Source organism: Pan troglodytes, chromosome 7 (assembly GCF_028858775.2).
Source record: "Pan troglodytes isolate AG18354 chromosome 7, NHGRI_mPanTro3-v2.0_pri, whole genome shotgun sequence".
Taxonomy (NCBI): Eukaryota; Metazoa; Chordata; class Mammalia; order Primates; family Hominidae; genus Pan; species Pan troglodytes.
In genome coordinates this window covers 154,260,628-154,286,993 of record NC_072405.2, presented here as the reverse complement: position 1 = coordinate 154,286,993, position 26,366 = coordinate 154,260,628, and the positions used below count along the sequence as shown (strand labels likewise).

At 59.5% G+C, this 26,366-nt stretch overlaps 1 protein-coding gene and 2 long non-coding RNA genes across 38 annotated transcripts in view; all 3 read left to right on the top strand.

Moving 5' to 3' along the window:
- The window catches only part of PLEC (plectin), a 61,804-nt gene extending 49,592 nt beyond the window's left edge, over positions 1 to 12,212 (top strand). For 35 of the 36 annotated variants that reach the window (XM_024345359.3, XM_063816657.1, XM_024345358.3 and 32 more), the window contains 5 exons: positions 28 to 111; positions 281 to 385; positions 476 to 574; positions 1,481 to 4,861; positions 4,970 to 12,212. In XM_024345359.3, coding sequence (XP_024201127.3) covers positions 28 to 111; positions 281 to 385; positions 476 to 574; positions 1,481 to 4,861; positions 4,970 to 11,188 — 9,888 coding nt within the window. In that variant the 3' untranslated portion in view covers positions 11,189 to 12,212. The remainder of the gene's footprint in view (positions 1 to 27; positions 112 to 280; positions 386 to 475; positions 575 to 1,480; positions 4,862 to 4,969) is intronic. The other variant, XM_054657584.2, reaches the window with a different exon arrangement.
- A 643-nt stretch (positions 12,213 to 12,855) lies between these two features.
- LOC134810696 (uncharacterized) lies at positions 12,856 to 15,538 on the top strand. Its single transcript, XR_010159344.1, has 2 exons — positions 12,856 to 13,707; positions 13,817 to 15,538. It is a non-coding gene; the product is annotated as an uncharacterized LOC134810696 (long non-coding RNA).
- A 7,465-nt stretch (positions 15,539 to 23,003) lies between these two features.
- LOC134810697 (uncharacterized) lies at positions 23,004 to 24,828 on the top strand. The gene is made up of 3 exons (XR_010159345.1): positions 23,004 to 23,088; positions 23,608 to 23,679; positions 24,744 to 24,828. It is a non-coding gene; the product is annotated as an uncharacterized LOC134810697 (long non-coding RNA).
- Positions 24,829 to 26,366: the final 1,538 nt, after the last annotated feature.

Here is a 26,366-nt window from a genome sequence, read left to right as displayed (position 1 = left end):
CACGGCTCTGACCACGCCATCCCCCAGGCCCTGCTGGAGGAGATCGAGCGCCACGGCGAGAGGGTCGAGGAGTGCCAGAGCTTTGCGAAACAGTACATCAACGCCATCAAGGTGAGGCCCGCCGCCTGCGCCAGGCCCCGAGTCCGGGACCGTTGCCGGGATGATGGCGGGCTTTCCCTGAGCCTGGGCCATGCCAGGGGAAGCCCGTGTGAGGGTTTGGGGGCTGGGCAGGGGCCATTGGAGGGCAGCGCTGGTGGCTGACCACAGTGCATTGCCACAGGACTATGAACTCCAGCTGGTGACGTACAAGGCGCAGCTTGAGCCGGTGGCCTCCCCGGCCAAGAAGCCCAAGGTCCAGTCGGGATCAGAGAGTGTCATCCAGGAGGTAGGGTGGGGCCGAACCTAACTGGGTGAGGGGCTGGCAGGCCTCTGGAGCTGCAGCTCTCGCAGGACTAACCCTGGCTCTACTCCACAGTACGTGGACCTGCGTACGCGCTACAGCGAGCTGACCACACTGACGAGCCAGTACATCAAGTTCATCAGCGAGACTCTGCGGCGCATGGAGGAGGAGGAGGTACAGCCCGTTGGGCGGAGGCTGGGCAGAGGGGTCCATCTCACCACCTGTTGCGTCCCACACACAGCCACAGGAGCTGCCTGAGGCCACCTCTCGTGGCCCTCCCCACTCTCCCCACTGGCGCTGCCAGCACCCCCTGCCCCCAGCTCAGCCTGCCCCAGGCTGCCCCACCTGTGGCCTGCCCCCCTGGCCTGGTGTGGCTACACTGCTCCCCCACAGTGGCTGGTGCCGCCTCTCCTCCCTCGTGAGCGTCCCCCCTGCAGCCTAGCGGCCGTCCTGTGGGCTCTTCCTTGGCGTTCTGCGTTGGCCTTTCCGCTCAACCCTTTGCTGCCAGAAGTCGGGGGTGCTGGGTTGTGGGGCTAGGGAGGGGTGTTCCAAGGCACCCATCTGTTGGCTTCTCCCTACCTTCTGCGTGGCCCTGAATCCTCTTCCGAGTTGGCTCGGGTCTGCACTGCTGTCTCCACGCCGGCCGCCTCGCCTCACCCCGCCCCACCCAGGCTTCCCACCCTGGTCGGGGAGAGGGGTCCAGTGGTGGGAGCCAGGCCCCCTGGTGTCCAGCAGAGCTCAGGCAGGGCTGTGTGCTGGGTGTGGCTCGCAGGTTCCGAGCTCCTGCTTTGCTCTCTCTCTCCCTGTCCGTCTGTCTCCGTCGCCTGTCTGCGGGAAGCAGGGAGGACGCCTGGGCCTCCTTCCCCAGGCTGGTGAGCACAGTGGGGCCGGCTGCGATCGCTGCCCGAGTGCCCTGGGCGGGTGCACGCTGTCTCCTCCGCCGGGCTGGGGCCTCTGTCTTCCCCGACCCCTGCTCCGCGCTGTCTGAGTGAACTGTGCCGGTGCGTGCCCCGTCAGCGCTGGTGCCTGCCCGTGTTCACACTCTCTCTGCTTCTCTTCTTCTCTCTGCTGTGGCCGCAGAGGCTGGCTGAGCAGCAGCGGGCAGAGGAGCGCGAGCGGCTGGCCGAGGTGGAGGCCGCGCTGGAGAAGCAGCGGCAGCTGGCCGAGGCGCACGCCCAGGCAAAGGCACAGGCGGAGCGGGAGGCGAAGGAGCTGCAGCAGCGCATGCAGGAGGAGGTGGTGCGGCGGGAGGAGGCGGCGGTGGACGCGCAGCAGCAGAAGCGCAGCATTCAGGAGGAGCTGCAGCAGCTGCGGCAGAGCTCGGAGGCGGAGATCCAGGCCAAGGCCCGGCAGGCAGAGGCGGCTGAGCGCAGCCGGCTGCGCATCGAGGAGGAGATCCGCGTGGTGCGCCTGCAGCTGGAGGCCACCGAGCGCCAGCGTGGCGGGGCCGAGGGGGAGCTGCGGGCACTGCGTGCACGGGCGGAGGAGGCGGAGGCACAAAAGCGACAGGCGCAGGAGGAGGCCGAGCGCTTGCGGAGGCAGGTGCAGGACGAGAGCCAGCGTAAGCGGCAGGCGGAGGCGGAGCTGGCCTCGCGCGTGAAGGCCGAGGCCGAGGCGGCGCGTGAGAAGCAGCGGGCCCTGCAGGCCCTGGAGGAGCTGCGGCTGCAGGCGGAGGAGGCAGAGCGGCGCCTGCGGCAGGCCGAGGTGGAGCGGGCGCGGCAGGTACAGGTGGCCCTGGAGACGGCGCAGCGCAGTGCAGAGGCGGAGCTGCAGAGCAAACGCGCCTCTTTCGCCGAGAAGACGGCACAGCTGGAGCGCTCCCTGCAGGAGGAACACGTGGCTGTGGCACAGCTGCGGGAGGAGGCTGAGCGGCGGGCACAGCAGCAGGCCGAGGCCGAGCGGGCACGCGAGGAGGCAGAGCGGGAGCTGGAGCGCTGGCAGCTCAAGGCCAATGAGGCGCTACGGCTGCGGCTGCAGGCGGAGGAGGTGGCGCAGCAGAAGAGCCTGGCGCAGGCCGAGGCTGAGAAGCAGAAGGAGGAGGCGGAGCGCGAGGCGCGGCGGCGCGGCAAGGCAGAGGAGCAGGCCGTCCGGCAGCGGGAGCTGGCTGAACAAGAGCTGGAGAAGCAGCGGCAGCTGGCGGAAGGCACCGCGCAGCAGCGCCTGGCCGCGGAGCAGGAGTTGATCCGGCTGCGGGCTGAGACGGAGCAGGGGGAGCAGCAGCGGCAGCTGCTGGAGGAGGAGCTGGCCCGGCTGCAGCGTGAGGCGGCTGCAGCCACGCAGAAACGGCAGGAGCTGGAAGCCGAGCTGGCCAAGGTGCGGGCCGAGATGGAGGTGCTGCTGGCCAGCAAGGCGAGGGCTGAGGAAGAGTCGCGCTCCACCAGCGAGAAGTCCAAGCAGAGGCTGGAGGCCGAGGCCGGCCGGTTCCGCGAGCTGGCCGAGGAGGCCGCCCGCCTGCGTGCCCTGGCGGAAGAGGCCAAGCGGCAGCGGCAGCTGGCCGAGGAAGACGCGGCGCGGCAGCGGGCCGAGGCGGAGCGGGTGCTTGCGGAGAAGCTGGCCGCCATCAGCGAGGCCACGCGGCTCAAGACGGAGGCAGAGATCGCGCTCAAGGAGAAGGAGGCAGAGAATGAGCGCCTGCGGCGGCTGGCGGAGGACGAGGCCTTCCAGCGGCGGCGGCTGGAGGAGCAGGCCGCGCAACACAAGGCGGACATTGAGGAGCGCCTGGCCCAGCTGCGCAAGGCGTCGGACAGCGAGCTGGAGCGGCAGAAGGGGCTGGTGGAGGACACGCTGAGGCAGCGGCGGCAGGTGGAGGAGGAGATCCTGGCGCTGAAGGCGAGCTTCGAGAAGGCGGCCGCTGGCAAGGCGGAGCTGGAGCTGGAGCTGGGACGCATCCGCAGCAACGCGGAGGACACACTGCGCAGCAAGGAGCAGGCCGAGCTGGAGGCCGCGAGGCAGCGGCAGCTGGCGGCGGAGGAGGAGCAGCGGCGCCATGAGGCTGAGGAGCGCGTGCAGAAGAGCCTGGCGGCCGAGGAGGAGGCAGCACGGCAGCGGAAGGCGGCGCTGGAGGAAGTCGAGAGGCTGAAAGCCAAGGTGGAGGAGGCGCGGCGCCTGCGGGAGCGAGCAGAGCAGGAGTCGGCGCGGCAGCTGCAGCTGGCCCAGGAGGCCGCTCAGAAGCGGCTGCAGGCAGAAGAGAAGGCGCACGCCTTCGCGGTGCAGCAGAAGGAGCAGGAGCTACAGCAGACGTTGCAGCAGGAGCAGAGCGTGCTGGACCGGCTGCGCAGTGAGGCGGAGGCGGCCCGGCGGGCGGCTGAGGAGGCGGAGGAGGCCCGGGTGCAGGCGGAGCGTGAGGCGGCGCAGTCCCGGCGGCAGGTGGAAGAGGCCGAGCGGCTGAAGCAGTCGGCAGAGGAGCAGGCACAGGCCCGGGCTCAGGCGCAGGCGGCTGCGGAGAAGCTGCGCAAGGAGGCCGAGCAAGAGGCGGCGCGGCGGGCACAGGCGGAGCAGGCGGCCCTGCGGCAGAAGCAGGCAGCTGACGCGGAGATGGAGAAGCATAAGAAATTCGCCGAGCAGACGCTGCGGCAGAAGGCACAGGTGGAGCAGGAGCTGACAACACTGCGGCTGCAGCTGGAGGAGACCGACCACCAGAAGAACCTGCTGGACGAGGAGCTGCAGCGGCTGAAGGCGGAGGCCACGGAGGCCGCACGCCAGCGCAGCCAGGTGGAGGAGCAGCTCTTCTCCGTGCGCGTGCAGATGGAGGAGCTGAGCAAGCTCAAGGCACGCATCGAGGCTGAGAACCGCGCACTCATCTTGCGCGACAAGGACAATACGCAGCGCTTCCTGCAGGAGGAGGCTGAGAAGATGAAGCAGGTGGCGGAGGAGGCCGCGCGGCTGAGTGTGGCGGCCCAGGAGGCCGCGCGGCTGCGGCAGCTGGCAGAGGAGGACCTGGCACAGCAGCGGGCCTTGGCAGAGAAGATGCTCAAGGAGAAGATGCAGGCGGTGCAGGAGGCCACGCGACTCAAGGCTGAGGCGGAACTGCTGCAGCAGCAGAAGGAGCTTGCGCAGGAGCAGGCGCGGCGGCTGCAGGAGGACAAGGAGCAGATGGCGCAGCAGCTGGCGGAGGAGACGCAGGGCTTCCAGCGGACGCTGGAGGCCGAGCGGCAGCGGCAGCTGGAGATGAGCGCTGAGGCTGAGCGCCTCAAGCTGCGTGTGGCCGAGATGAGCCGAGCCCAGGCCCGCGCTGAGGAGGACGCCCAGCGCTTCCGGAAGCAGGCGGAGGAGATCGGTGAGAAGCTGCACCGCACGGAGCTCGCCACGCAGGAGAAGGTGACCCTGGTGCAGACACTGGAGATCCAGCGACAGCAGAGTGACCATGATGCCGAGCGCCTGCGGGAGGCCATCGCTGAGCTGGAGCATGAGAAGGAGAAGCTCCAACAGGAGGCCAAACTGCTGCAGCTCAAGTCTGAGGAGGTACCGCCCCCTCTACGTGCGACGGGCGGGTGGGCCCGGGGATCTGCTTTGGTGGGTGGTGGGTGCTCCTGGGCTGGCGGTCCCTGATCACACCCTCTTCTTCTGCAGATGCAGACGGTGCAGCAGGAGCAGCTGCTGCAGGAGACGCAGGCCCTGCAGCAAAGCTTCCTCTCTGAAAAGGACAGCCTGCTACAGCGGGAGCGCTTCATCGAGCAGGAGAAGGCCAAGCTGGAGCAGCTCTTCCAGGACGAGGTGGCCAAGGCACAGCAGCTGCGTGAGGAGCAGCAGCGGCAGCAGCAGCAGATGGAGCAGGAACGGCAGCGGCTGGTGGCCAGCATGGAGGAGGCGCGGCGGCGGCAGCATGAGGCAGAGGAGGGCGTGCGGCGCAAGCAGGAGGAGCTGCAGCAGCTGGAGCAGCAGCGGCGGCAGCAGGAGGAGCTGCTGGCTGAGGAGAACCAGAGGCTGCGTGAGCAGCTGCAGCGCCTGGAGGAGCAGCACCGGGCCGCGCTGGCGCACTCAGAGGAGGTCACTGCCTCGCAGGTGGCTGCCACGAAGACCCTGCCCAATGGCCGGGATGCACTTGATGGCCCCGCGGCAGAGGCAGAGCCGGAGCACAGCTTCGATGGCCTGCGGCGGAAGGTGCCAGCCCAGAGGCTGCAGGAGGCCGGCATCCTGAGTGCGGAGGAGCTGCAGCGGTTGGCACAGGGCCACACCACGGTGGACGAGCTCGCACGGCGGGAAGACGTGCGCCACTACCTGCAGGGCCGCAGCAGTATCGCAGGGCTGTTGCTGAAGCCCACCAATGAGAAGCTGAGTGTTTACGCCGCCCTGCAGAGGCAGCTGCTGAGTCCCGGCACGGCCCTCATCCTGCTGGAGGCGCAGGCGGCCTCAGGCTTCCTGCTGGACCCTGTGCGGAACCGGCGGCTGACCGTCAACGAGGCTGTGAAGGAGGGTGTGGTGGGCCCCGAGCTGCACCACAAGCTGCTGTCGGCCGAGCGCGCCGTCACTGGCTACAAGGACCCCTACACTGGCCAGCAGATCTCTCTCTTCCAAGCCATGCAGAAGGGCCTCATCGTCCGGGAGCACGGCATCCGCCTGCTGGAGGCCCAGATCGCCACGGGCGGCGTCATCGACCCCGTGCACAGCCACCGCGTGCCCGTGGAGGTGGCCTACCGGCGCGGCTACTTCGACGAGGAGATGAACCGCATCCTGGCGGACCCCAGCGACGACACCAAGGGCTTCTTCGACCCCAACACGCACGAGAACCTCACGTACCTGCAGCTACTGGAGCGCTGCGTGGAGGACCCCGAGACGGGCCTGCGCCTTCTGCCACTCACGGATAAGGCTGCCAAGGGCGGGGAGCTGGTCTACACTGACTCCGAGGCCCGGGACGTCTTTGAGAAGGCCACCGTGTCCGCGCCGTTTGGCAAGTTCCAGGGCAAGACGGTGACCATTTGGGAGATCATCAACTCGGAATACTTCACGGCAGAGCAGCGGCGGGACCTGCTGCGGCAGTTCCGCACGGGCCGGATCACAGTGGAGAAGATCATCAAGATCATCATCACGGTGGTGGAGGAGCAGGAGCAGAAGGGCCGGCTTTGCTTTGAGGGCCTGCGCAGCCTGGTGCCAGCCGCTGAGCTGCTGGAGAGCAGGGTCATCGACCGCGAGCTCTACCAGCAGCTGCAGCGAGGTGAGCGCTCTGTGCGAGAGGTGGCCGAGGTGGACACTGTGCGACGGGCTCTCCGGGGTGCCAACGTCATCGCGGGTGTATGGCTGGAGGAGGCGGGGCAGAAGCTGAGTATCTACAATGCCCTGAAGAAAGACCTGCTGCCGTCCGACATGGCCATGGCCCTGTTGGAAGCCCAGGCCGGCACCGGGCACATCATCGACCCCGCCACCAGCGCCCGGCTGACCGTGGACGAGGCAGTGCGTGCTGGCCTGGTGGGCCCCGAGTTTCATGAGAAGCTGCTATCAGCCGAGAAGGCTGTGACAGGGTACAGGGACCCCTACACAGGGCAGAGCGTCTCCCTGTTCCAGGCCCTGAAGAAGGGCCTCATTCCCCGGGAGCAGGGCCTGCGCCTGTTGGACGCCCAGCTGTCCACGGGCGGCGTCGTGGACCCCAGCAAGAGCCACCGCGTGCCCCTGGATGTCGCCTGCGCCCGAGGCTGCCTGGATGAGGAGACCAGCAGGGCCCTGTCGGCACCAAGGGCCGACGCCAAGGCCTACAGTGACCCTAGCACAGGGGAGCCGGTCACCTACGGCGAGCTCCAGCAGCGGTGCCGGCCCGACCAGCTGACCGGGCTGAGCCTGCTGCCGCTCTCAGAAAAGGCTGCTCGGGCCCGGCAGGAGGAGCTCTACTCAGAGCTGCAGGCCCGTGAGACCTTTGAAAAGACCCCGGTTGAGGTCCCCGTGGGTGGCTTCAAGGGCAGGACGGTGACGGTGTGGGAGCTCATCAGCTCTGAGTACTTCACTGCGGAGCAGCGGCAGGAGCTGTTGCGTCAGTTCCGCACGGGCAAGGTCACCGTGGAGAAGGTCATCAAGATTCTCATTACCATCGTGGAGGAGGTGGAGACCCTGCGGCAGGAGAGGCTGTCCTTCAGCGGCCTCCGTGCCCCTGTGCCAGCCAGTGAGCTCCTGGCTTCCGGGGTCCTCAGCAGAGCCCAGTTTGAGCAGCTCAAGGACGGCAAGACGACGGTCAAGGACCTTTCGGAGCTGGGCTCCGTGCGGACGCTGCTGCAGGGCAGTGGCTGCCTCGCCGGCATCTACCTGGAGGACACCAAGGAGAAGGTGTCCATCTACGAGGCCATGCGCCGGGGCCTGCTGAGAGCCAGCACGGCTGCGCTCCTGCTGGAGGCGCAGGCGGCCACTGGCTTCCTGATGGACCCCGTGCGGAACCAGCGCCTGTACGTCCACGAGGCCGTGAAGGCGGGCGTGGTGGGCCCCGAGCTTCACGAGCAGCTGCTGTCTGCCGAGAAGGCCGTCACCGGCTACAGAGACCCCTACTCGGGCAGCACCATCTCTCTCTTCCAGGCCATGCAGAAGGGCCTGGTTCTCCGGCAGCATGGCATCCGCCTGCTGGAGGCCCAGATCGCCACGGGCGGCATCATCGACCCCGTGCACAGCCACCGTGTGCCTGTGGACGTGGCCTACCAGCGCGGCTACTTCAATGAGGAGATGAACCGCGTCCTGGCGGACCCCAGCGACGACACCAAGGGCTTCTTTGACCCCAACACGCATGAGAACCTCACGTACAGGCAGCTGCTGGAGCGGTGCGTGGAGGACCCCGAGACGGGCCTGCGCCTTCTGCCACTGAAAGGGGCGGAGAAGGCTGAGGTGGTGGAGACCACGCAGGTGTACACTGAGGAGGAGACAAGAAGGGCATTTGAAGAGACACAGATTGACATTCCCGGCGGCGGCAGCCACGGCGGCTCCACCATGTCCCTGTGGGAGGTGATGCAGTCGGACCTGATCCCCGAGGAGCAGCGGGCCCAGCTGATGGCTGACTTCCAGGCCGGCCGGGTGACCAAGGAACGCATGATCATCATCATCATCGAGATCATTGAGAAGACAGAGATCATCCGCCAGCAGGGTCTGGCCTCCTACGACTACGTGCGCCGCCGCCTCACGGCTGAGGACCTGTTCGAGGCTCGGATCATCTCTCTCGAGACCTACAACCTGCTCCGGGAGGGCACCAGGAGCCTCCGTGAGGCTCTCGAGGCGGAGTCCGCCTGGCACTACCTCTATGGCACGGGCTCCGTGGCCGGTGTCTACCTGCCCGGTTCCAGGCAGACACTGAGCATCTACCAGGCCCTCAAGAAAGGGCTGCTGAGTGCCGAGGTGGCCCGCCTGCTGCTGGAGGCACAGGCAGCCACAGGCTTCCTGCTGGACCCGGTGAAGGGGGAGCGGCTGACTGTGGATGAGGCTGTGCGGAAGGGCCTGGTGGGGCCCGAGCTGCACGACCGCCTGCTCTCGGCTGAGCGGGCGGTCACCGGCTACCGCGACCCCTACACCGAGCAGACCATCTCGCTCTTCCAGGCCATGAAGAAGGAGCTGATCCCTAATGAGGAGGCCCTGCGGCTGCTGGATGCCCAGCTGGCCACCGGCGGCATCGTGGACCCCCGCCTGGGCTTCCACCTTCCCCTGGAGGTGGCTTACCAGCGCGGCTACCTCAACAAGGACACGCACGACCAGCTGTCAGAGCCCAGCGAGGTGCGCAGCTACGTGGACCCGTCCACCGACGAGCGCCTCAGCTACACGCAGCTGCTCAGGCGGTGCCGTCGTGACGACAGCACCGGCCAGCTGCTCCTGCCGCTGTCGGACGCCCGCAAGCTGACCTTCCGCGGCCTGCGGAAGCAGATCACCGTGGAGGAGCTGGTGCGCTCGCAGGTCATGGACGAGGCCACGGCGCTGCAGCTGCGGGAGGGCCTGACCTCCATCGAGGAGGTCACCAAGAACTTGCAGAAGTTCCTGGAAGGCACCAGCTGCATCGCTGGTGTCTTCGTGGACGCCACCAAGGAACGGCTCTCGGTGTACCAGGCCATGAAGAAGGGCATCATCCGCCCCGGCACGGCCTTTGAGCTCCTGGAGGCGCAGGCGGCCACCGGTTACGTCATCGACCCCATCAAGGGACTGAAGCTGACGGTGGAGGAGGCTGTGCGTATGGGCATCGTGGGCCCCGAGTTCAAGGACAAGCTGCTGTCGGCCGAGCGCGCCGTCACTGGGTACAAGGACCCCTACTCTGGGAAGCTCATCTCCCTCTTCCAGGCCATGAAAAAGGGCCTGATCCTGAAGGACCACGGCATCCGCCTGCTGGAGGCCCAGATCGCCACGGGCGGCATCATCGACCCTGAGGAGAGCCACCGGCTGCCCGTGGAGGTGGCCTACAAGCGCGGCCTCTTCGATGAGGAGATGAACGAGATCCTGACCGACCCCTCGGACGACACCAAGGGCTTCTTTGACCCTAACACGGAGGAGAACCTCACCTACCTGCAGCTGATGGAGCGTTGTATCACCGACCCCCAGACGGGCCTGTGTCTCCTGCCGCTGAAGGAGAAGAAGCGGGAACGGAAGACCTCCTCCAAGTCCTCCGTGCGCAAGCGCCGAGTGGTCATCGTGGACCCCGAGACGGGCAAGGAGATGTCCGTGTACGAGGCCTACCGCAAGGGCCTGATCGACCACCAGACGTACCTGGAGCTGTCCGAGCAGGAGTGCGAGTGGGAGGAGATCACCATCTCCTCCTCGGACGGCGTGGTCAAGTCCATGATCATCGACCGCCGCTCCGGGCGCCAGTACGACATCGATGACGCCATCGCCAAGAACCTCATCGACCGCTCGGCACTGGACCAGTACCGTGCCGGCACGCTCTCCATCACCGAGTTCGCCGACATGCTCTCGGGCAACGCCGGTGGCTTCCGCTCCCGTTCCTCCTCGGTGGGATCCTCCTCCTCCTACCCCATCAGCCCCGCCGTCTCCAGGACCCAGCTGGCCTCCTGGTCGGACCCCACTGAGGAGACGGGCCCCGTGGCTGGCATCCTGGACACGGAGACGCTGGAGAAGGTGTCCATCACCGAGGCCATGCACCGGAACCTGGTGGATAACATCACGGGACAGCGGCTGCTGGAGGCGCAGGCCTGCACTGGGGGCATCATCGACCCCAGCACCGGTGAGCGCTTCCCTGTCACCGACGCCGTCAACAAGGGCCTGGTGGACAAGATCATGGTGGACCGCATCAACCTGGCCCAGAAGGCCTTCTGCGGCTTCGAGGACCCACGCACCAAGACCAAGATGTCGGCCGCCCAGGCCCTGAAGAAGGGCTGGCTCTACTACGAGGCCGGCCAGCGCTTCCTGGAGGTGCAGTACCTGACCGGCGGCCTGATCGAGCCCGACACGCCGGGCCGCGTGCCCCTGGACGAGGCCCTGCAGCGCGGCACGGTGGACGCCCGCACCGCACAGAAGCTGCGTGACGTGGGCGCCTACTCCAAGTACCTCACCTGCCCTAAGACCAAGCTCAAGATCTCCTATAAGGACGCGCTGGACCGCAGCATGGTGGAGGAGGGCACGGGGCTGCGGCTGCTGGAGGCTGCCGCGCAGTCCACCAAGGGCTACTACAGCCCCTACAGCGTCAGCGGCTCCGGCTCTACCACCGGCTCCCGCACCGGCTCGCGCACCGGCTCCCGGGCCGGCTCCCGCCGCGGCAGCTTTGACGCCACCGGCTCCGGCTTCTCCATGACCTTCTCTTCATCCTCCTACTCCTCCTCGGGCTACGGCCGCCGCTACGCCTCGGGGTCCTCGGCCTCCCTGGGGGGCCATGAGTCTGCCGTGGCCTGAGGCTGCCTGCGCCCACCCCGCTCTGCATGCGGCCCAGCCCGGCTCCCACCGAGGCGCGGGGGCCGTTTTCAACGCTTAAAGGTGTCTTCCTCCCAAGTGGTGCCTAAAGTTTAACCAAAAAGACCAGACTAATATATTAATATATATCTGCTGTCCAGACAGCCTGTATCTTGGGGGACAGGGCTGGCCCAGCCCTGCTGGCCGCCTCACCCCCTCGGGTCTCCTCACTCCCTTCTACCTGCCACTCACACAGCCAGGTGCCTTGGAGGGTCCCAAGCTGGGCCCCAGCCCACCCTCCTGTCTTCCCAGGGTAGCCCGCCTGCCAGTCCTAGCTGCACAGGGCAGCTGGGCCCAACCCTGTCTGTAGAGGGCCCTGGTGTTTCTAGCACTGGCCTGCATGGTGGGCCTTGCTGGGGACGGGGGGCCCCAGTCAGCCTCTCTCCCAGTCTACCCAGAGAAGCCCCTTCCCCATGGGAAGACGAGGCCCTTGGGCCCAGCCCCCACAGTGCTGTCTGATCTGTGCTTTCCAGCTCACCCCCCACACTCACTCCTGAGACCCCTGGCCTCCGGCGTCAGCCTCCAGCCTCTGTTCCCCTAGTAAGTGCCTTCCATGTCGGCCTCTAACCCCAGGCCCCGAGGACCCAGACCCAGTGGGGAGGCGGACGTTCCAGCCGGCATGGCTGGGAACTGCAGACCTGTCCTCCTGGTGGGTCCAGGGGCCCCTCCAGCTTGTGGAGCTCCACACTGGGGTGCTGCCTGCCCGTCTCTCTCCCATGGAGCCCCAGCCCCCTTTGGGCCCAGGGACACCGGCCAGGCTCTGTGCTGACCCTCCTGTTGCACCCAGCCCTGGCCTCAGCAGTGACCACCCCTGCCTCCACCCTCCGAGCTTTGCATGTTCCACTAACCCCGGGCGGGTGGCAGCTGGAGGTGTCAGGCTGCTGGCGCCTCTGCAAGGGCAGAACACTAACCTGACCGTGGGCGGGGCCTTGCGGTATCCGCCCCCAATAAAAGCAATTCCAACCTTCCCGTGCCTCCGGCCTTGTGTCTTGGGGTCAGGTGTGTGTCAGGGACAGGGTGGACATTGCAGCCCCAGGCTCCAGGCTCTGAGCTCAGCCACTATGGCCAGTCAGGGACGTACGTCTGTGTGCAACAGAGACCAGGTGCTCGCAGGAGGGCAGCTGAGAGACCCTGGGCAGAGGGATTCAGTGTGGGGCAGGGTGGTGGCCACACCGAGGCCAGGCCCCCTGGGACCCGCTGCTGGTCAGGTGCTGACCAGTCTCCCAGCCCCACCCTCTGCACTATAAGGGGCTCATGTTTCCTTATCTGAGGCGGGGTGTGGTATGCTCCCATATCAGTCACTGGCTGTGGCCCCCTGGCCTCCGGGGAGGGTGCCACATGGCCCCGGGTCAGTTGGTTCCTGCTGGCCGGGCAGCCCTCCAGAGAAGGGGCCACAGGCAGTGGGCCTAGTATGAGGGCCTCCACCACAGTCTGCCATGTCTCGGCCCCATGCCCATCACACTCCGGGGATTCCATCTGGATGGGCTTCTCCAGGCTTCCGATTGGTGGCAGTTTCTGGGAAGACTTAGGGGAGGAGGGAAGTGGGGCCACCCCAGCCTGCAGTAGCCACTGGCCCAGGCTCAGCCAATACTCTTTTTTTTTTTTTTCAGGCAGAGTCTTGCTTTGTCACCCAGGCTGGAGTGCAGTGTCATGATCTCGGCTCACTGCAGTCTCCACCTCCCACGTTCAAATGATTCTACTGCCTCAGCCTCCCGAGTAGCTGGGACTACAGGTGTGCACCCAGCTAATTTTCATATTTTTAGTAGAGATGGGGTTTCACCGTGTTGGCCAGGCTGGTCTCAAACTCCTGGCCTCAAGTGATCCTCCCTGCCTTGGCCTCCCAAAGTTCTGGGATTACAGGCGTGAGCCACTGTGCCTGGCCTTCGCCTCTCCTGCCGGTGGGACCCAGGCCCTCACCCTGGGGTCCAAGTCCTAGTCTTCTCGCTCTTGCTGGGCTTTACCCTCCCTGCCCCGGCCTGGTAGAGGGTGCTCTGCCTGCTGGTCCGCTGGAACAGGAGCGGCCCCGGCCAGGTGACCCACAGCCATCGAGCGGGGCAGTGCCTTACTCTGTCCCAGGTGGCTGGGTTTTAGGACCTCTGAGCCCTCACAGCTTAAGAGTTGCAGGGAAAGGAAGCACAGGTTGTCAGTGGGTCACTGGGAGCTGGTGAGTGGACGGCCACTCCTGCCTCTACCCCTTGGTCCCCAGACCCCTGCGGTCCTCTGTGGGGCCATTGATTTAGGCCGAAGACCACATCCTGGAGGACGGGACCACCACAGTCCCAGAGGGTTGGTGTCAGGACGGTGGCACCAACTCTTTCCGAGAAGCTCGCCGACGCTCTAGGCTCTGCGGCGCCCGTGTTCCCGCTCCCTCTGCACCCCATTGCCGGAAGCAGAGGCCCTGGGGGCCGTTACACAGGAGCCCGTCTCCCAGGGCAGACACGGAGGCATCGTGGGCTGGAAAGGTGGGTCCGTGCCTGGAATACCAGCTGTTGTCTTTCCAAGGGGAAGGGGCCTCCAGGGCTGAGTTTACCTCCAAGTGACCGGTTGGTTTCTGGCTGGTTTTGCATCCAGGGCCCCTGGTGGTCTTTATTGCCAGAAGACGGGATGTGCTGCTGCCGACAGGAGCTGGGCTTGTCGTGGGGCGCCTGGCTTCGTTTGGTCCTCCATCGCTCCAGGTGGGAGCCGTGTGGGAGCACCGGACGCTGCGTCACTGGCCGCGTCATTGGCTTGTGGGTGGCTGGGTGCCCGCTCTGCAGCTGGTGCCCCTGGTGAACACCCACAAGTCCCCACGCTGGTGTCCACCCGGCAGTTCCATTCCCCAGTCCGTCTTCCAGCGTTGCCCTTCTCAGGCCTTGACCGGCCAGCCGAGCCCTTCCCCAGCCCTGTCCACGTGTGTCCTGGTTGGTCTTGAACTCCTGACCTCAGGAGCCCCAAAGTGCTGGGATTACAGGCGTGAGCCACCGTGCCCAGCCTGCATCTGCTAAACTCTTTTCCAGGTGGTTGAAGCGCTGGTATTTCCATCAGCTCAGTGTGAGAGCTCTGGTTGCTGTACCTCCCATCAACATTTGACATGTTTAGTCTTTTTAAATTTTCAGGCATTCTAGTGGGTGCACGATGGTGTCTCACTGTAATTTTAATTTCTATCTTCCTAATGACTAATGTTCTTGCGTCTTTTTATGTGCTGTTCGCCATCCATATATCTTCACTGGTGAAAGGTCTGTTGAAATCTTTTGTCTATTTCTAAATTGGATTATTTCTATTTATTGAGTGCTGGGGGTTCTTTGTATATTCTGGATACAAGTCCTTTATCAGTTATGTGATTTACAAGTATTATTCCCAGTCTGTGGCTTGTCTTTTTATTTTCTTAACAGTGTATTATAAAGGGCATAAGTTCCTAATTTTGATGAAGTCCAATTTATTGATCTCTTCTATAGATCATAATTTTAGTGTTATATTTCAGAAATATAACTCAAAAATGACAAACATTTTTCTCTTACATTTTCCTTTAGATGGTTTATCATTTTAGATTCCAGTTGTGATCCATTTTGGGATAATTTTTGCACATGGTGTGAGATTCATTTTTTGCATATAGATGTTGAAAAGATCATTATTTTTTCACTGAAGTTCTTCTGTACCTTTACTTAAAATCAAATGACAATAGATGCATGGGTCTATTTCTGGACTCGTTTGATCTATATTTCTGTGTTAATATCAATACCTCGCTGTCTTGATTACAATAGACTTGCAACAGCCCTTCAAGTCAGATGGTGGATGTCCCCTCAAGTCACTTTTCTTTTTCAAGGTTGTTTCAGCTGCTCTTGGTCCTTTGCATTTCCATATTAATTTTAGAATCAGTTTGTCAATCTCCACACACACAAAAAACCTATTGGAATTCTGATTGGGCAGCACTGACCTGTAGTTCAAGTTGGAGAGCGTATCTCAGCAATATCGAGTCTTCCAGTACATGAACAAGGTCTGTCTCTACATGGACTTAGGAGTTTAATTTCTCTCATCAATGTCTGGCAGTGTTCAGTGTTCAGGTCTTGCACATCTTATCAGAATTATTCATATTTCACATTTTTGATGCTATTTTAAGTGATGTTTTAAATTTCACTTTATAATTGTCCATTATTAGAACATAGACGTACAGCTGATTTTCATATCTTGATCTTGTTTCCCACAGTCTTGCTAAACTCAATAGTTCTAGTTGTTTTTCTGTAGATTCTATCAGATTTTCTACATGGGTAATCATGTCAATGGCAAATAAAGACAGTTTTACTTCTTCCTTTTCAATATGGATGCCATTTGTTTGTTTATTATTTATCTATATTTTCTTTTTGCCACTGGCTAGAAGCTTCAATACAACGTTGCCCTTTTTCCTGATCTTAAGGGAAAGCATTTGGTTTTTCATCATTAAATACGATGTTAGCTGTAGATTTTTCATAGATGCCCTTTATCCGGTTGAGGAGGTTCTCTCTTCTTCAATTTCTTGGAAGCGTTTTTACAGAATTGTTATTGTTTTTCCTTAAATGGGACATTGAGTTTGCAGTAAGCCATGATGGTCCACGGCAGTCCAGCCTGGGTGACAGACGGAGACCCTATCTCTTAAAAAAAAATGCAGGTTCGGGCCGGGTGCGGTGGCTCAGGCCTGTAATCCCAGCACTTTGGGAGGCTAAGGCGGGCGGATCATGAGGTCAGGAGTTCCAGACCAGCCTGGCCAACACGGTGAAACCCCATCTCTACTAAAATTACAAAAATTAGTCGGGCGTGGTGGTGTGCACCTGCAATCCCAGCTACTCGGCAGGCTGAGGCACAAGAATTGCTTGAACCCGGGACGGGGAGGTTGCAGTGAGCCGAGATTGTGCCACGGCACTCCAGCCTGGATAACAGAGCGAGATTCATCTCAAAAAAAAAAAAAAAATTCAGGTTCTGATCAGCGGGTTTTCCATGAAAGGGTCACTTATGCAAAGCAACCCCCACATGAGGACGGAGCTGAGAAACCAAAGAATGAGGCTGACAGATTCGGTTTGTCAGGAGAGGGTGCTCTACTGGGGAACCTGCCACCAGGGGTGGCCTTGGGTGGAACAGGTGCAGCTCTGCACTGTTGCTCCCCAGACCCAGGGCTCAGCTTCTCTGTAGGGAAAGGCTCTGCGTGCTCCACACAGGCAAGAACGCAACATCGCCTGTCATCTGTGTAATAACATCAAGGCTGCTCTGATGGAAAGGCAGGATTCATAGCGAGTGCACGTTCTTACACTAAGGACAGTAGACACGGCAGGAATCGGGGCATTCCCAGGACGGCGGCTCATCAGAAGTCTGCACGGTGCAGTAGAACCTAAAATGGAGTCACTTCTGTCTCCATAGTGGGTCTGCGCTGGGTCTCGAGAGTCTTCATTTCAGAAGTTCAAGGGTGAAGCCCTCGCTCCTAGTTCACGGAACACACATTAAGAGGCTTCCGCTTTTGCTAATGGGTTGTGTCCATTATCCTTTCGTAGGGAATCTGTCTTTTCTCTCTAGCTGCTTTAATTTTTTTTTCTTTTTGGTTTTCGGTTTTCTGCAATTTTACTACAATGTGTTTTGATGTAGATGTTTTATTTGCCATACCTGGGTTTTACTGTGCCTGTTGGATAAATGGTTCATGTTTTTCATCTATTTGGAAAACAATCATCAGCCACTATTTCTTCAAAACGTCCTCACCTTATTCCAGGATCTTCTTATAGAACCCCAGCTGGACTGATGCTAGATGTCTTCTGTTCTGCCTCCTAACCTCTCTTTCCTGTTTCCCATCTCTGGGATAAATTCTGAGTAATTTCTTTAGATCTATCCTTTAATTCACCAACTCTTCAACTATGATTCGTCTTCTGTTTAGTCCATTGAGCTTTAAATATTATTAGTATATGTTTCATTTCTAGAAATTCTATCAAATTTCTTTAAAATCTTCTTGCTCTTTTTAGCTAGAATTTTACTTTTCACATTATGGATTTGTTGTGTTATAAACATTTCAAACATACTCACTGTGTATTCTTTATTGAATAATTCCAGTATCCTGCGTCCCTCAGCTTCCAGTTCTGCCCTTGTTCATGATGCTCGTTTCCATGCGTCTTGTAACTTTTGACTGTGTCATGTTGGAAAGCCCGAGGTCTTTTATCTGAAGCCTGGGAAGCCTTGGTTGGGGGCAAGACCTCCAGGTAAGATTATATTGGCTCATACCAGGTACCAGGCAACAACCAACCTGGGGCCATGGTGATGTAATTCCTCCACATGGGGTTCTCCAGACCCTACAGGGGGATGGCCTGAAATTGTAAAGCTCAGTGGAAACGCTTTCCTGTCAGAGCCCAGGCAGGATCCAGTGTTTCCCTTCTGTGGCTGGATCGTCGGAGAACCCGCGTTCTCGCTGGGTGCAGCCCTTTGAGGATCCGGATGCCACAGAGGCCTCTGGCTGTACGGCCCGCATCCCGGCCTCCTGTTCCTGAGGCCCTTTAAAACCCGAGGCTTCAGCCTTCCAGGATCAGCACATTCCTCGGGAAGCGTCAGCTCAGCCGCCGCACCGAGGACCCCCCTTTCTCTTTCACCCCTGGTGGTTTCCTTGTCTTTTTGGTAACGTCAGGAATGCACCTGAGAAGCTATTTAAGTTTTACCCGGATTTACGTGGGAGGAGTTTTCAAGGGTCTCTCAGTCCGTCTGCACTGCTACTGAGGAGCTGCCACCGTGAAGGCAGCTGCCGTGGCCGATCCTCCAAGATCCCCTTGGGTGTCCTTGTTCCCCTCCCCAGCTGCTGCAGACGCTCACCTGTGTCCTCCTCCAGAACGCTGCCCTTGGCTGACAAGAGCTGCTCATTCAGAGATGCCTGAGACCACGTGCCACCCCACAGGCAGCTCAGACCCATGTGTGGGCAGGAGTCAGAGCCTCTGAGCTGTGCCCCTGCCTCTCAGATGTCCGTGGGGCAGGGCTATGGCTCCAGCCCCCTTTGCCAGCTCCTTGCCCTCCCCACTTGTTGCACCCCTTTCCTGAGAATTCTCCAGAAACCATGTGTAGCTGAGGCACCGCCCTGGGGAGCCTGCCTGGGATGGGGGGCGCAGACGTGGTCCTGGCGCACAGATGCCACAGTTGGTCAGAACACCACCGACTGCCTGGCGATGCTGTCAGCCTGGCACCAACGGCAGTGCAGCCGCTGGAGCTCCCACCTGTTGAGACGTGCTGGCAGCGGGAGGGAAGGTGGGGGCAGCGGCCAGAAGACCCTGACCATGGGGGCCCATGAAGCTGGCTCATGGAGCGCCGCATTCTGACAGGAGACGCAGATGGGCAGCCTGTGAGGCGGCTGCTCACTACACTGGTTCTCACACTCAGGCACATGGCAGCCCCTGGAGGGCTCCTTAAAGCACAGCTGGCTGAGCCCCAGGCCCAGGATTTCTGACTCAGTTGGTCTGTGCCGCGGCCAAGGCTCTGCCCCTTACAAGCTCCCAGGTGGTCCCGAGGCACACTCGGAGGACACTGGCTCAGCACACGGCACCCACAAATTTTAAAACGAGTGAGTGAGTCCAGGCCCACTGCTCTGATGGAAAACACAACCACTTGCTTTCTTTCCTTATGTCAGCCAGTTCTCAGAGCCAGAGCCCACAAATGGAAAGAGCGGCCAGGTCCCCTTGTGAAAGGCCTCACGCCTCCAAGTGTGGACAGCAGTGACCCCCCAGTCCCTCCAGGGACCCAAAGATGCTTATCTGGACAACTGTGCCCTGGGGAGAGGAAGACGCCCAGATCAGGGTCTGAGTGGACGCTGACACCTGGGGCGCAAAGCACCCTCAGAGGCTCCCATCTGGGTAGGGAATATGGGGTCAGGAAGGACCTGGAGTCCTGGCCCAGGCCTCAGCCCATCATTTCCCAGCCCAGGAACGTGCAATTGGAACTGGCATGCTCAACAGCAAATCCTCACATGGGCTCTTTGGCCCATGGAGTAAAAATCACTGTAGTAGGAAAGACCAAATGGAAGCCTTAGAAACTACCCCCAGCTCCAGCCAAGGAAATAAAACAATACAACATCCTGGTCAAAACGGCGGCGTCAGCAACACCGCAGATGCCTAAAGGGTGCATGGGTGATGGTCACCATCTTCCCACTTAATTTGCTGGTCAGGTCCCTACAAGAGCTGGGTAGACTGTGGTGGACGGCGGCTGAGCCACAGCGTCCCCCCGCAGTGCCAACTCCAGCTGCTGTGCTGTCTGTGGTCTTTCCTGGAGCAGACTCACAGCCTCAGACGGTGTCCTGTGGCTCCTGGCTGGGCAAAGGGCTCTCCACTGCACCGGGAGGAGGTCAGGGGCAGTTCCCATTCACACGGGGTGGACAGCAGCGCACAGACATGCAGACACACAGACAACTGACCAAAGCGCAAACACGCAAGTCCGCTCACTGACAGCATCGCACCCACCAGGCCTGGCAGGCGGGAAGTGGCGGGCGTTCTGAGTGTCCTGCTAGGACACGGGCACTCCAGGGCAGGAGAGAGGCTGAGCCAAGATTCAGGGACTGGTCACGTCATGAAGGTTTTAGGAGTCCAGAGATCTGGGCATGTTAGGACGTCCTGTCCAAGGTCAAGAACGAGTTATGAGCCTTGCATTTCCTAACACCAGGAACCCCATCTCTACTAAAATACAAAGTTAGCTGGGCGTGGTGGTGCACGCCTGTAGTCCCAGCTACTCGGGAGGCTGAGGCAGGAGAATCGCTTAAACTCAGGAGGCGGAGGTTGCAGTGAGCTGAGATCACGCCATTGCACTCCAGCCTGGGCAATAAGACTGAAACTCAGTCTCAAAAAAAAAAAAAAAAAACTTTTACTGCCTTTGTATTTTTCAGGAAGAGGGTAGAGATTTTGATTGGGACTCTGGACTTTGTCAAATATCCATGTTGAAAATGTAAGAGCAACTATTCAAAGAATGGAGACGCAGTGTGTGTCCGTGGAGTCCCAACAGGAAACAGGGTGGCTGAGGAGTGCTAACAAAGAAGCCATTCACCGCGGCGTGGGCAGGGGGGTGGCAGCGGGAAGGAGGGTGGCCCTGCAGGTCGCTGGACCTGCCGGCACTTGCTACCTCAGGCAGATCCTGGTAGAGGGCTGCTGCTTCCCGTTATGGTAGAACAGGTTTCTCCGTTTCCAAGGTGTGTGTGTGTGTGTGTGTGTGTGTGTTTTGAGACAGAGTTTCACTTGCGCCTCCCGGGTTCAAGCAATTCTCCTGCCTCAGCCTCCCCAGTAGCTGGGAATACAGGCATGAGCCACCACACCCGGCTAATTTTGTATTTTTAGTAGAGACAGGGTTTCACCATGTTGGTCAGGCTGGTCTCGAACTCCCAACCTCAGGTGATCCACCCGCCTCAGCCTCCCAAAGTGCTGGGATTACAGGTGCGAGCCACCACGCCCAGCCTCCAAGGTATTTTATCTGCTGTGTATTCACCTGGTTCTGAAAAGTCCCAACGAAACAACTTAATATTACAGATTTCATCATCAAAATGGCTGACCCCAATCAGGAAACATGTGGGCTCCTGGACATTCCAGAAGCAGCAGCGATGCCAGAAAGGTGAGCCCCAAAATTGAGGCTGAGCCTGGGAAAGAATTCAAGGACGAGCCGGTGTGTTAGACAGCAACTTTTAATTTTTAGAGACAGGATCTTTCTCTGTCGCCCAGGCTGGAGCACAGTGGTGCCATCATAGCTCATTGCAGGCTTGACCTCCTGGGCTCAAGCAATCCTCCTGTCTCAGTCTCCCGAGTAGCTGGGACTACAGACGTGTGCCACCACACCCAGCTAATTTTTGTATTTTTTTGTTGTAAAGACAGGGTTTTGCCACGTTGCCCAGGCTGGTCTTGAACTCCTGGGCTCAAGCAATCCGCCCACATTGGCCTCCCAAAGTGCTGGGATTCCAGGAGTGAGCCCCTGCACCCAGCCTAGACGGCAACTGTTACTAAGTGGCCAACCAGACCTGCAGCAAAGGGGCTGCTCCTTGAGAACAGGGGCCACCCGACAGGCAGTGCACCCAGAGTCGCAGCTGAGGCAGGGCTGAAGTCAAATTTATACCCAAAATTTTTTTTTGTTTTGAGACAGGGTCTTGCTCTGTCACCCAAGCTGGAGTCTGGTGGCACCATCAGGGCTCACCGCAGCCTCGAACTCCTGGGCCGAAGTGATCCTCCTACCTCGGACTCACAAAGTGCTGGGATTACAGGGATGAACCAGGGCATCCAGCCTACCCACTTTTACTTACATGCAAATTAAGGGGAGGTTTATGCAGAAATTTCTAGGATGAGGGTGGCAACTTCTGGCTTGTCTGGTTGTTGCCTTGGAAAGGGGCAGTAACTTCTGGGTGTTACCACGGAATAGTAAAATGACATGGCACACTGGTGGGCGTGTCTTACAGGGAGGTGCTTCCACCTCCCTGTAAGACACTTGTTTTAGCTAGTCCTCACTTTGGTCCAGTGTCCAAACCCCGCCTCCGGAGTTGAGTCCTGCCTCCTACCTCAGGAGGAAGGCTGCCCCAACTGCTGGGCCCTGGGAGAGGCCGTTCTTCAGTGCTGGGAATGCATTGAGCAGGGCTGCACGCCACAGACAGGAGTGGAGCCCTCCCACCCCAACACACACACAAGGCCACCCAGCAGTCTTGTGTCCTGGGCAGAGGGCTGATATGGGGAGGGGCAGCCCCCAGGCAGGAGACAGTGGAATTGTGATGGGGATTGCACTGAATTTGCAGGTCAGCTTGGGGAGTGATGCTGAGATGACTTTCCGTTCAATCATGTCCTCTTCATTTCTTTCAGTAATGTTTTCTAGTCTTACATATACAAGTCCTGACTTTCTTTGGCTACGTTTATTCCTGAGTATTTTATTATTTGCAGTGCTATTGTGTATGGAGTTGTTTGCTTAGTCTCATGTTTGGATTGCCTACTGCTAGCATGAAATACAACTGATGTTTGTATATTGTGGAGACAGCCCACCGAGCATCGCACCTGTCCTCCAGGGCCTCTCAGGACAGCCCAGCACGGTGGCTGGGCCTCGGGGGCAGACCAGCTTGCCCTCCCTACTGGATCATATGCAGGCAGGACCCGGGTCTCTGGGTCCCGAGCTCTCGCCCCCGGCCTGTTTGCCCACCAGGTCCCAGGGACAACACTGTCAACAGGCTCCTCCTCCCTGGGCCTGGCATGGAAGGGCTTCTTGGTTCTGGGGCCTCAGCTGGTTCCAGCCGACCAACCCACAGCTCCCTGGCAGCCGCCACCCTGAACTGGAGTCTCGCCATAACCCTGGGCTGCGGGCCCTGCTGGGTGAGGAAGAGAATGCTTAGGTAGCTGCAGCTGCTGACCTGGAGGAGGAACCTCTCTCCCGGAGGCATTCATCCCACACTCTAAGGAAAGGGAATGGACCACTTGAGCCCAGGAGTTCGAGGCAAGGCAGGACGCCCGGAAGGGATGGGGCGGCTGTGATCTGTGGGAAGTGGCTTCCTGCTCTACCCGTCTCGGAACAGGAGGCTTTGCCATCCTAGAAACGCGTTCGGAAGATGGGACAGCTTCAGCTTACTCAACTCACCCGCTTAAATCCCTGAGTTAAAAAATTAACTGATCGTCCTTAGGAGATCCCGGCAACAAGCTTACATTTTTAAAATTGATAAATAAAAGAAAAGAATCAGGCTCTTATTCTGTCTTTCCTATGCAGATGGGCCGCTGGGTAACCAAACAACATGAGAGGGAGGTTTGTCATCGCGGAAGTATTCCAGCCAGTGAACAAAGAAGGCATAGCTGAGGGGATATCCAACTTCCGTGCCAGACAGCGCATGTCAGCCTCCCAGGGGATGCAGGCCTCAGCCCCGCAGACCTGCTGGAAACCTGGTCAGTTCCACCATGTCGCATCCTGACATATTTCAGAGCCTTTTGGGGGCAGAATCTGATCCCCCACCCTGGAGCCCTGTGTGTGTTTGCTGAGGGACTGCTGGCTTCAGCCCCCCGGGGAAGCCACACCCCTGGGGACCACAGCAAAGGCACCAAAAGCTAAGTGGGGCTAGAGCTGGGAAACGCTGGGGCCCTTCCTTCCCACTCTAGGGGGCAGCTGCCTGAGTCCCCGGCCTCCCCTTCCCTCCCCCTGCGCAGGAGTGGGGCTTTTCTTGGGCCTGGTCTGAGGATGCTGGACTGGGGGGTGGTGGAGACATGGGCCTGCCCTTGGCTTCAGGGCCTGGACTCCTGGCTGGGTCCCACTCTACCCACACTCCCTCCAGGTCTGCCAGGAAGATGAGGCACCACCTGCCGTCTCTGAGGACAGAGGCTGGATGGAGCCCATTCACCAAGACCAGGCTGAGCAGCGCACGCTGGGCCGCACCCCATTCAGTCCTCTTCTGTCTTATGTTGTGATAGGTTCAGAGGCCAGGCCAGCACGAGCAGAGTGGCTTTGCGGCTCCCTGGGTGGTTGCAGGAGGGTGGTTGCAGGTGGGTGGTTGCAGGAGGGTGGTCGTAGGTGGGTGGCTGCAGGAGGGTGGTCGTAGGTGGGTGGCTGCAGGAGGGTGGTCGTAGGTGGGTGGCTACAGGAGGGTGGTTGCAGGAGGGTGGCTGCAGGAGAGTGGTTGCAGGAGAGTGGTTGCAGGTGGGTGGTTGCAGGTGGGTGGTTGCAGGAGGGTGGTTGCAGGAGAGTGGTTGCAGGTGGGTGGTTGCAGGAGGGTGGTTGCAGGAGGCCACCCCTCAGGGGCGCTGCCAGGACATGGGCTGCCTTCACGTGGACAGTGGTTTTGTGCTTTCCACCAGCACAAGATCCACGGCGGCGGCTACCGTGGGCTCCCCAGCAGATGGCAGCAAAGCACCTACCAGCCCCAGCGTCTAGTCCCGGCCACCTGTCTCACTCCTGCTTTCTGACTAGAGTGGGGACAGCAGGCTGTGTCCCATCTGGGAGGCGCCACCTCACCCCCTGGAGGGGAAACCGGCCCAGTAGGCAGGGGCGGGGGATGGGGGGTGCTAGCGTCATCTCAGCAACCCGTGCCCCGACACAACATGGTGGCCCCCAAACTCCTCCTCCCCAGAGATTTCTCATCCCCAGGACGGCGGTTGCAGGCAGAAGGCTTTGGAAACATTAAACGTGAATTATTCCAATTGGTAAAAAACAAAACAAAATGAAACAACTAGATCCTGGTTACTTTATAATATATAATACTCAAAGGATTATAAATTTCTTCTTTTTTGTTGTTGTTGTTGAGACAGTCTCGCTCTGTCACCAGGCTGGAGTGCAGGGGCACGATCTCGGCTCACTGCAACCTCCACCTCCTGGGTTCACACCATTCTCCCGCCTCAGCCTCCCGAGTAGTTGGGACTACACGCGCCCGCCACCACGCCCGGCTAATTTTGTTTTTGTATTTTTAGTAGAGACGGGGTTTCACCATGTTGGCCAGGATGGTCTCGATCTCCTGACCTCGTGATCCACCCGCTTCGGCCTCCCAAAGTGTTGGGATTACAGGCGTGACCACTGCGCCCGGCCAGGATTATAAATTTCATTTTTATTTCAGCCTCTCTGGACATGGGAAGGATCAGCTGAGGAGTGAGGATGGCGGCGATTACCCACAGCCTTAGTGTGACCTGCTCATTTGCAGCACCAACCAATGAAAGTCAACAGAAAATGTGAAAAATGGCAGTCCATGCCACGAATACACGTCATTTGAAAAAAGCGTCCGCGGGTGCCACTGGCACTCACACACACGCCCTCCACTCAATGTCTCCACTTAATACCAAGAACCTTCAGTTGAGAATCTATTTTATTTTATTATTATTATTATTATTATATTATTTTGAGATGGAACCTCACTTCATTGCCCAGGCTGGAGTGCAGTGGTGCGATCTCAGCTCACTGCAACCTCTGCCTCCTGGGTTTAAGCCATTCTCCTGCCTCAGCCTCCCCAGTAGCTGGGATTACAAGTGACCACCACCACATCCGGCTAATTTTTGTATTTTAGTAGAGATGGGATTTCACCATGTTGGCCAGGCTGGTCTCAAACTCCTGACCTCAAGTGATCCACCTGCCTCAGCCTCCCAAAGTGCTCGGATTACAGGCATGAGCCACCATGCCCGGCCAAGGATCTATTTTAAATGAGAAAAATGGCCAGGTGTGGTAGCTCACGCCTTAATCCAAGCACTTTGGGAGGTCAAGGTGGGAGTATCACTTGAGCCCAGGAGTTCGAGACTAGCCAGGGCAACATAGTGAGACCCCCATCGCTATAGAAAATACAAAAATTAGCCAGGCATGGTGGCACACTGCTATGGTCCCAGCTATTTGGGAGGCTGAGACGGGAGGATTGCTTGAGCTCTGGAGGTCGAGGCTCCCAGACTCATGGCAGTGAGTTGTGATCATACCACTGTATTCCAGCCTGGGCAACAGATGGAGACCCTGTCTCAAAAAATACAAAATTTTTTTTTTTTTTTTTTGAGACAGAGTCTCACTCACTCAGTGAGCTCACGATCTCGGCTCACGGCAAGCTCTACCTCCCAGGTTCACGCCATTCTCCTGCCTCAGCCTCCCGAGCAGCTGGGACTACAGGCGCCCGCCACCACGCCTGGGTAATTTTTTGTATTTTTAGTAGAGACGGAGTTTCACCGTGTTAGCCAGGATGGTCTCGATCTCCTGACCTCGTGATCCGCCCGCCTCGGCCTCCCAAAGTGCTGGGATTACTTTTAAAAAATGAGAAAAATTACAGTGTTACTAAAAACCAGGGAAACGTGTATGCCAGTAACACACACCACACGTAAGTGAACTTAACATCTGATGCAGGTGGCTTCCTGAACGCAGGGTGGAGCAAATCTCTCTGCAGGTCACGGCCTCCCTGAGCCCCAGCCCCACCCTGGCTGTGCGCACGCCTCTTCGTTGGTTCTCAAACTTTGCAAAATGCCCCCATGTTGTTACAACCACTACACACTGTTTCTGAAATGTGACTCAAGACTTTTCCCATGCATGGTTTTGTTAAAATTCTCTTACTGATTTTTGGGGATATAAATACAACATGTTCCTGTATAAATATTGCTAGCAAGTGTAATGAGAGACACATAAGGTCTTTGAAGTTTCGGTATTAAAAGCCCAGAGGTGGTCAATGGCAGGTATGTGACTCCTGTGGGTGTCCTGTGGGCTATGCGTGTACCAG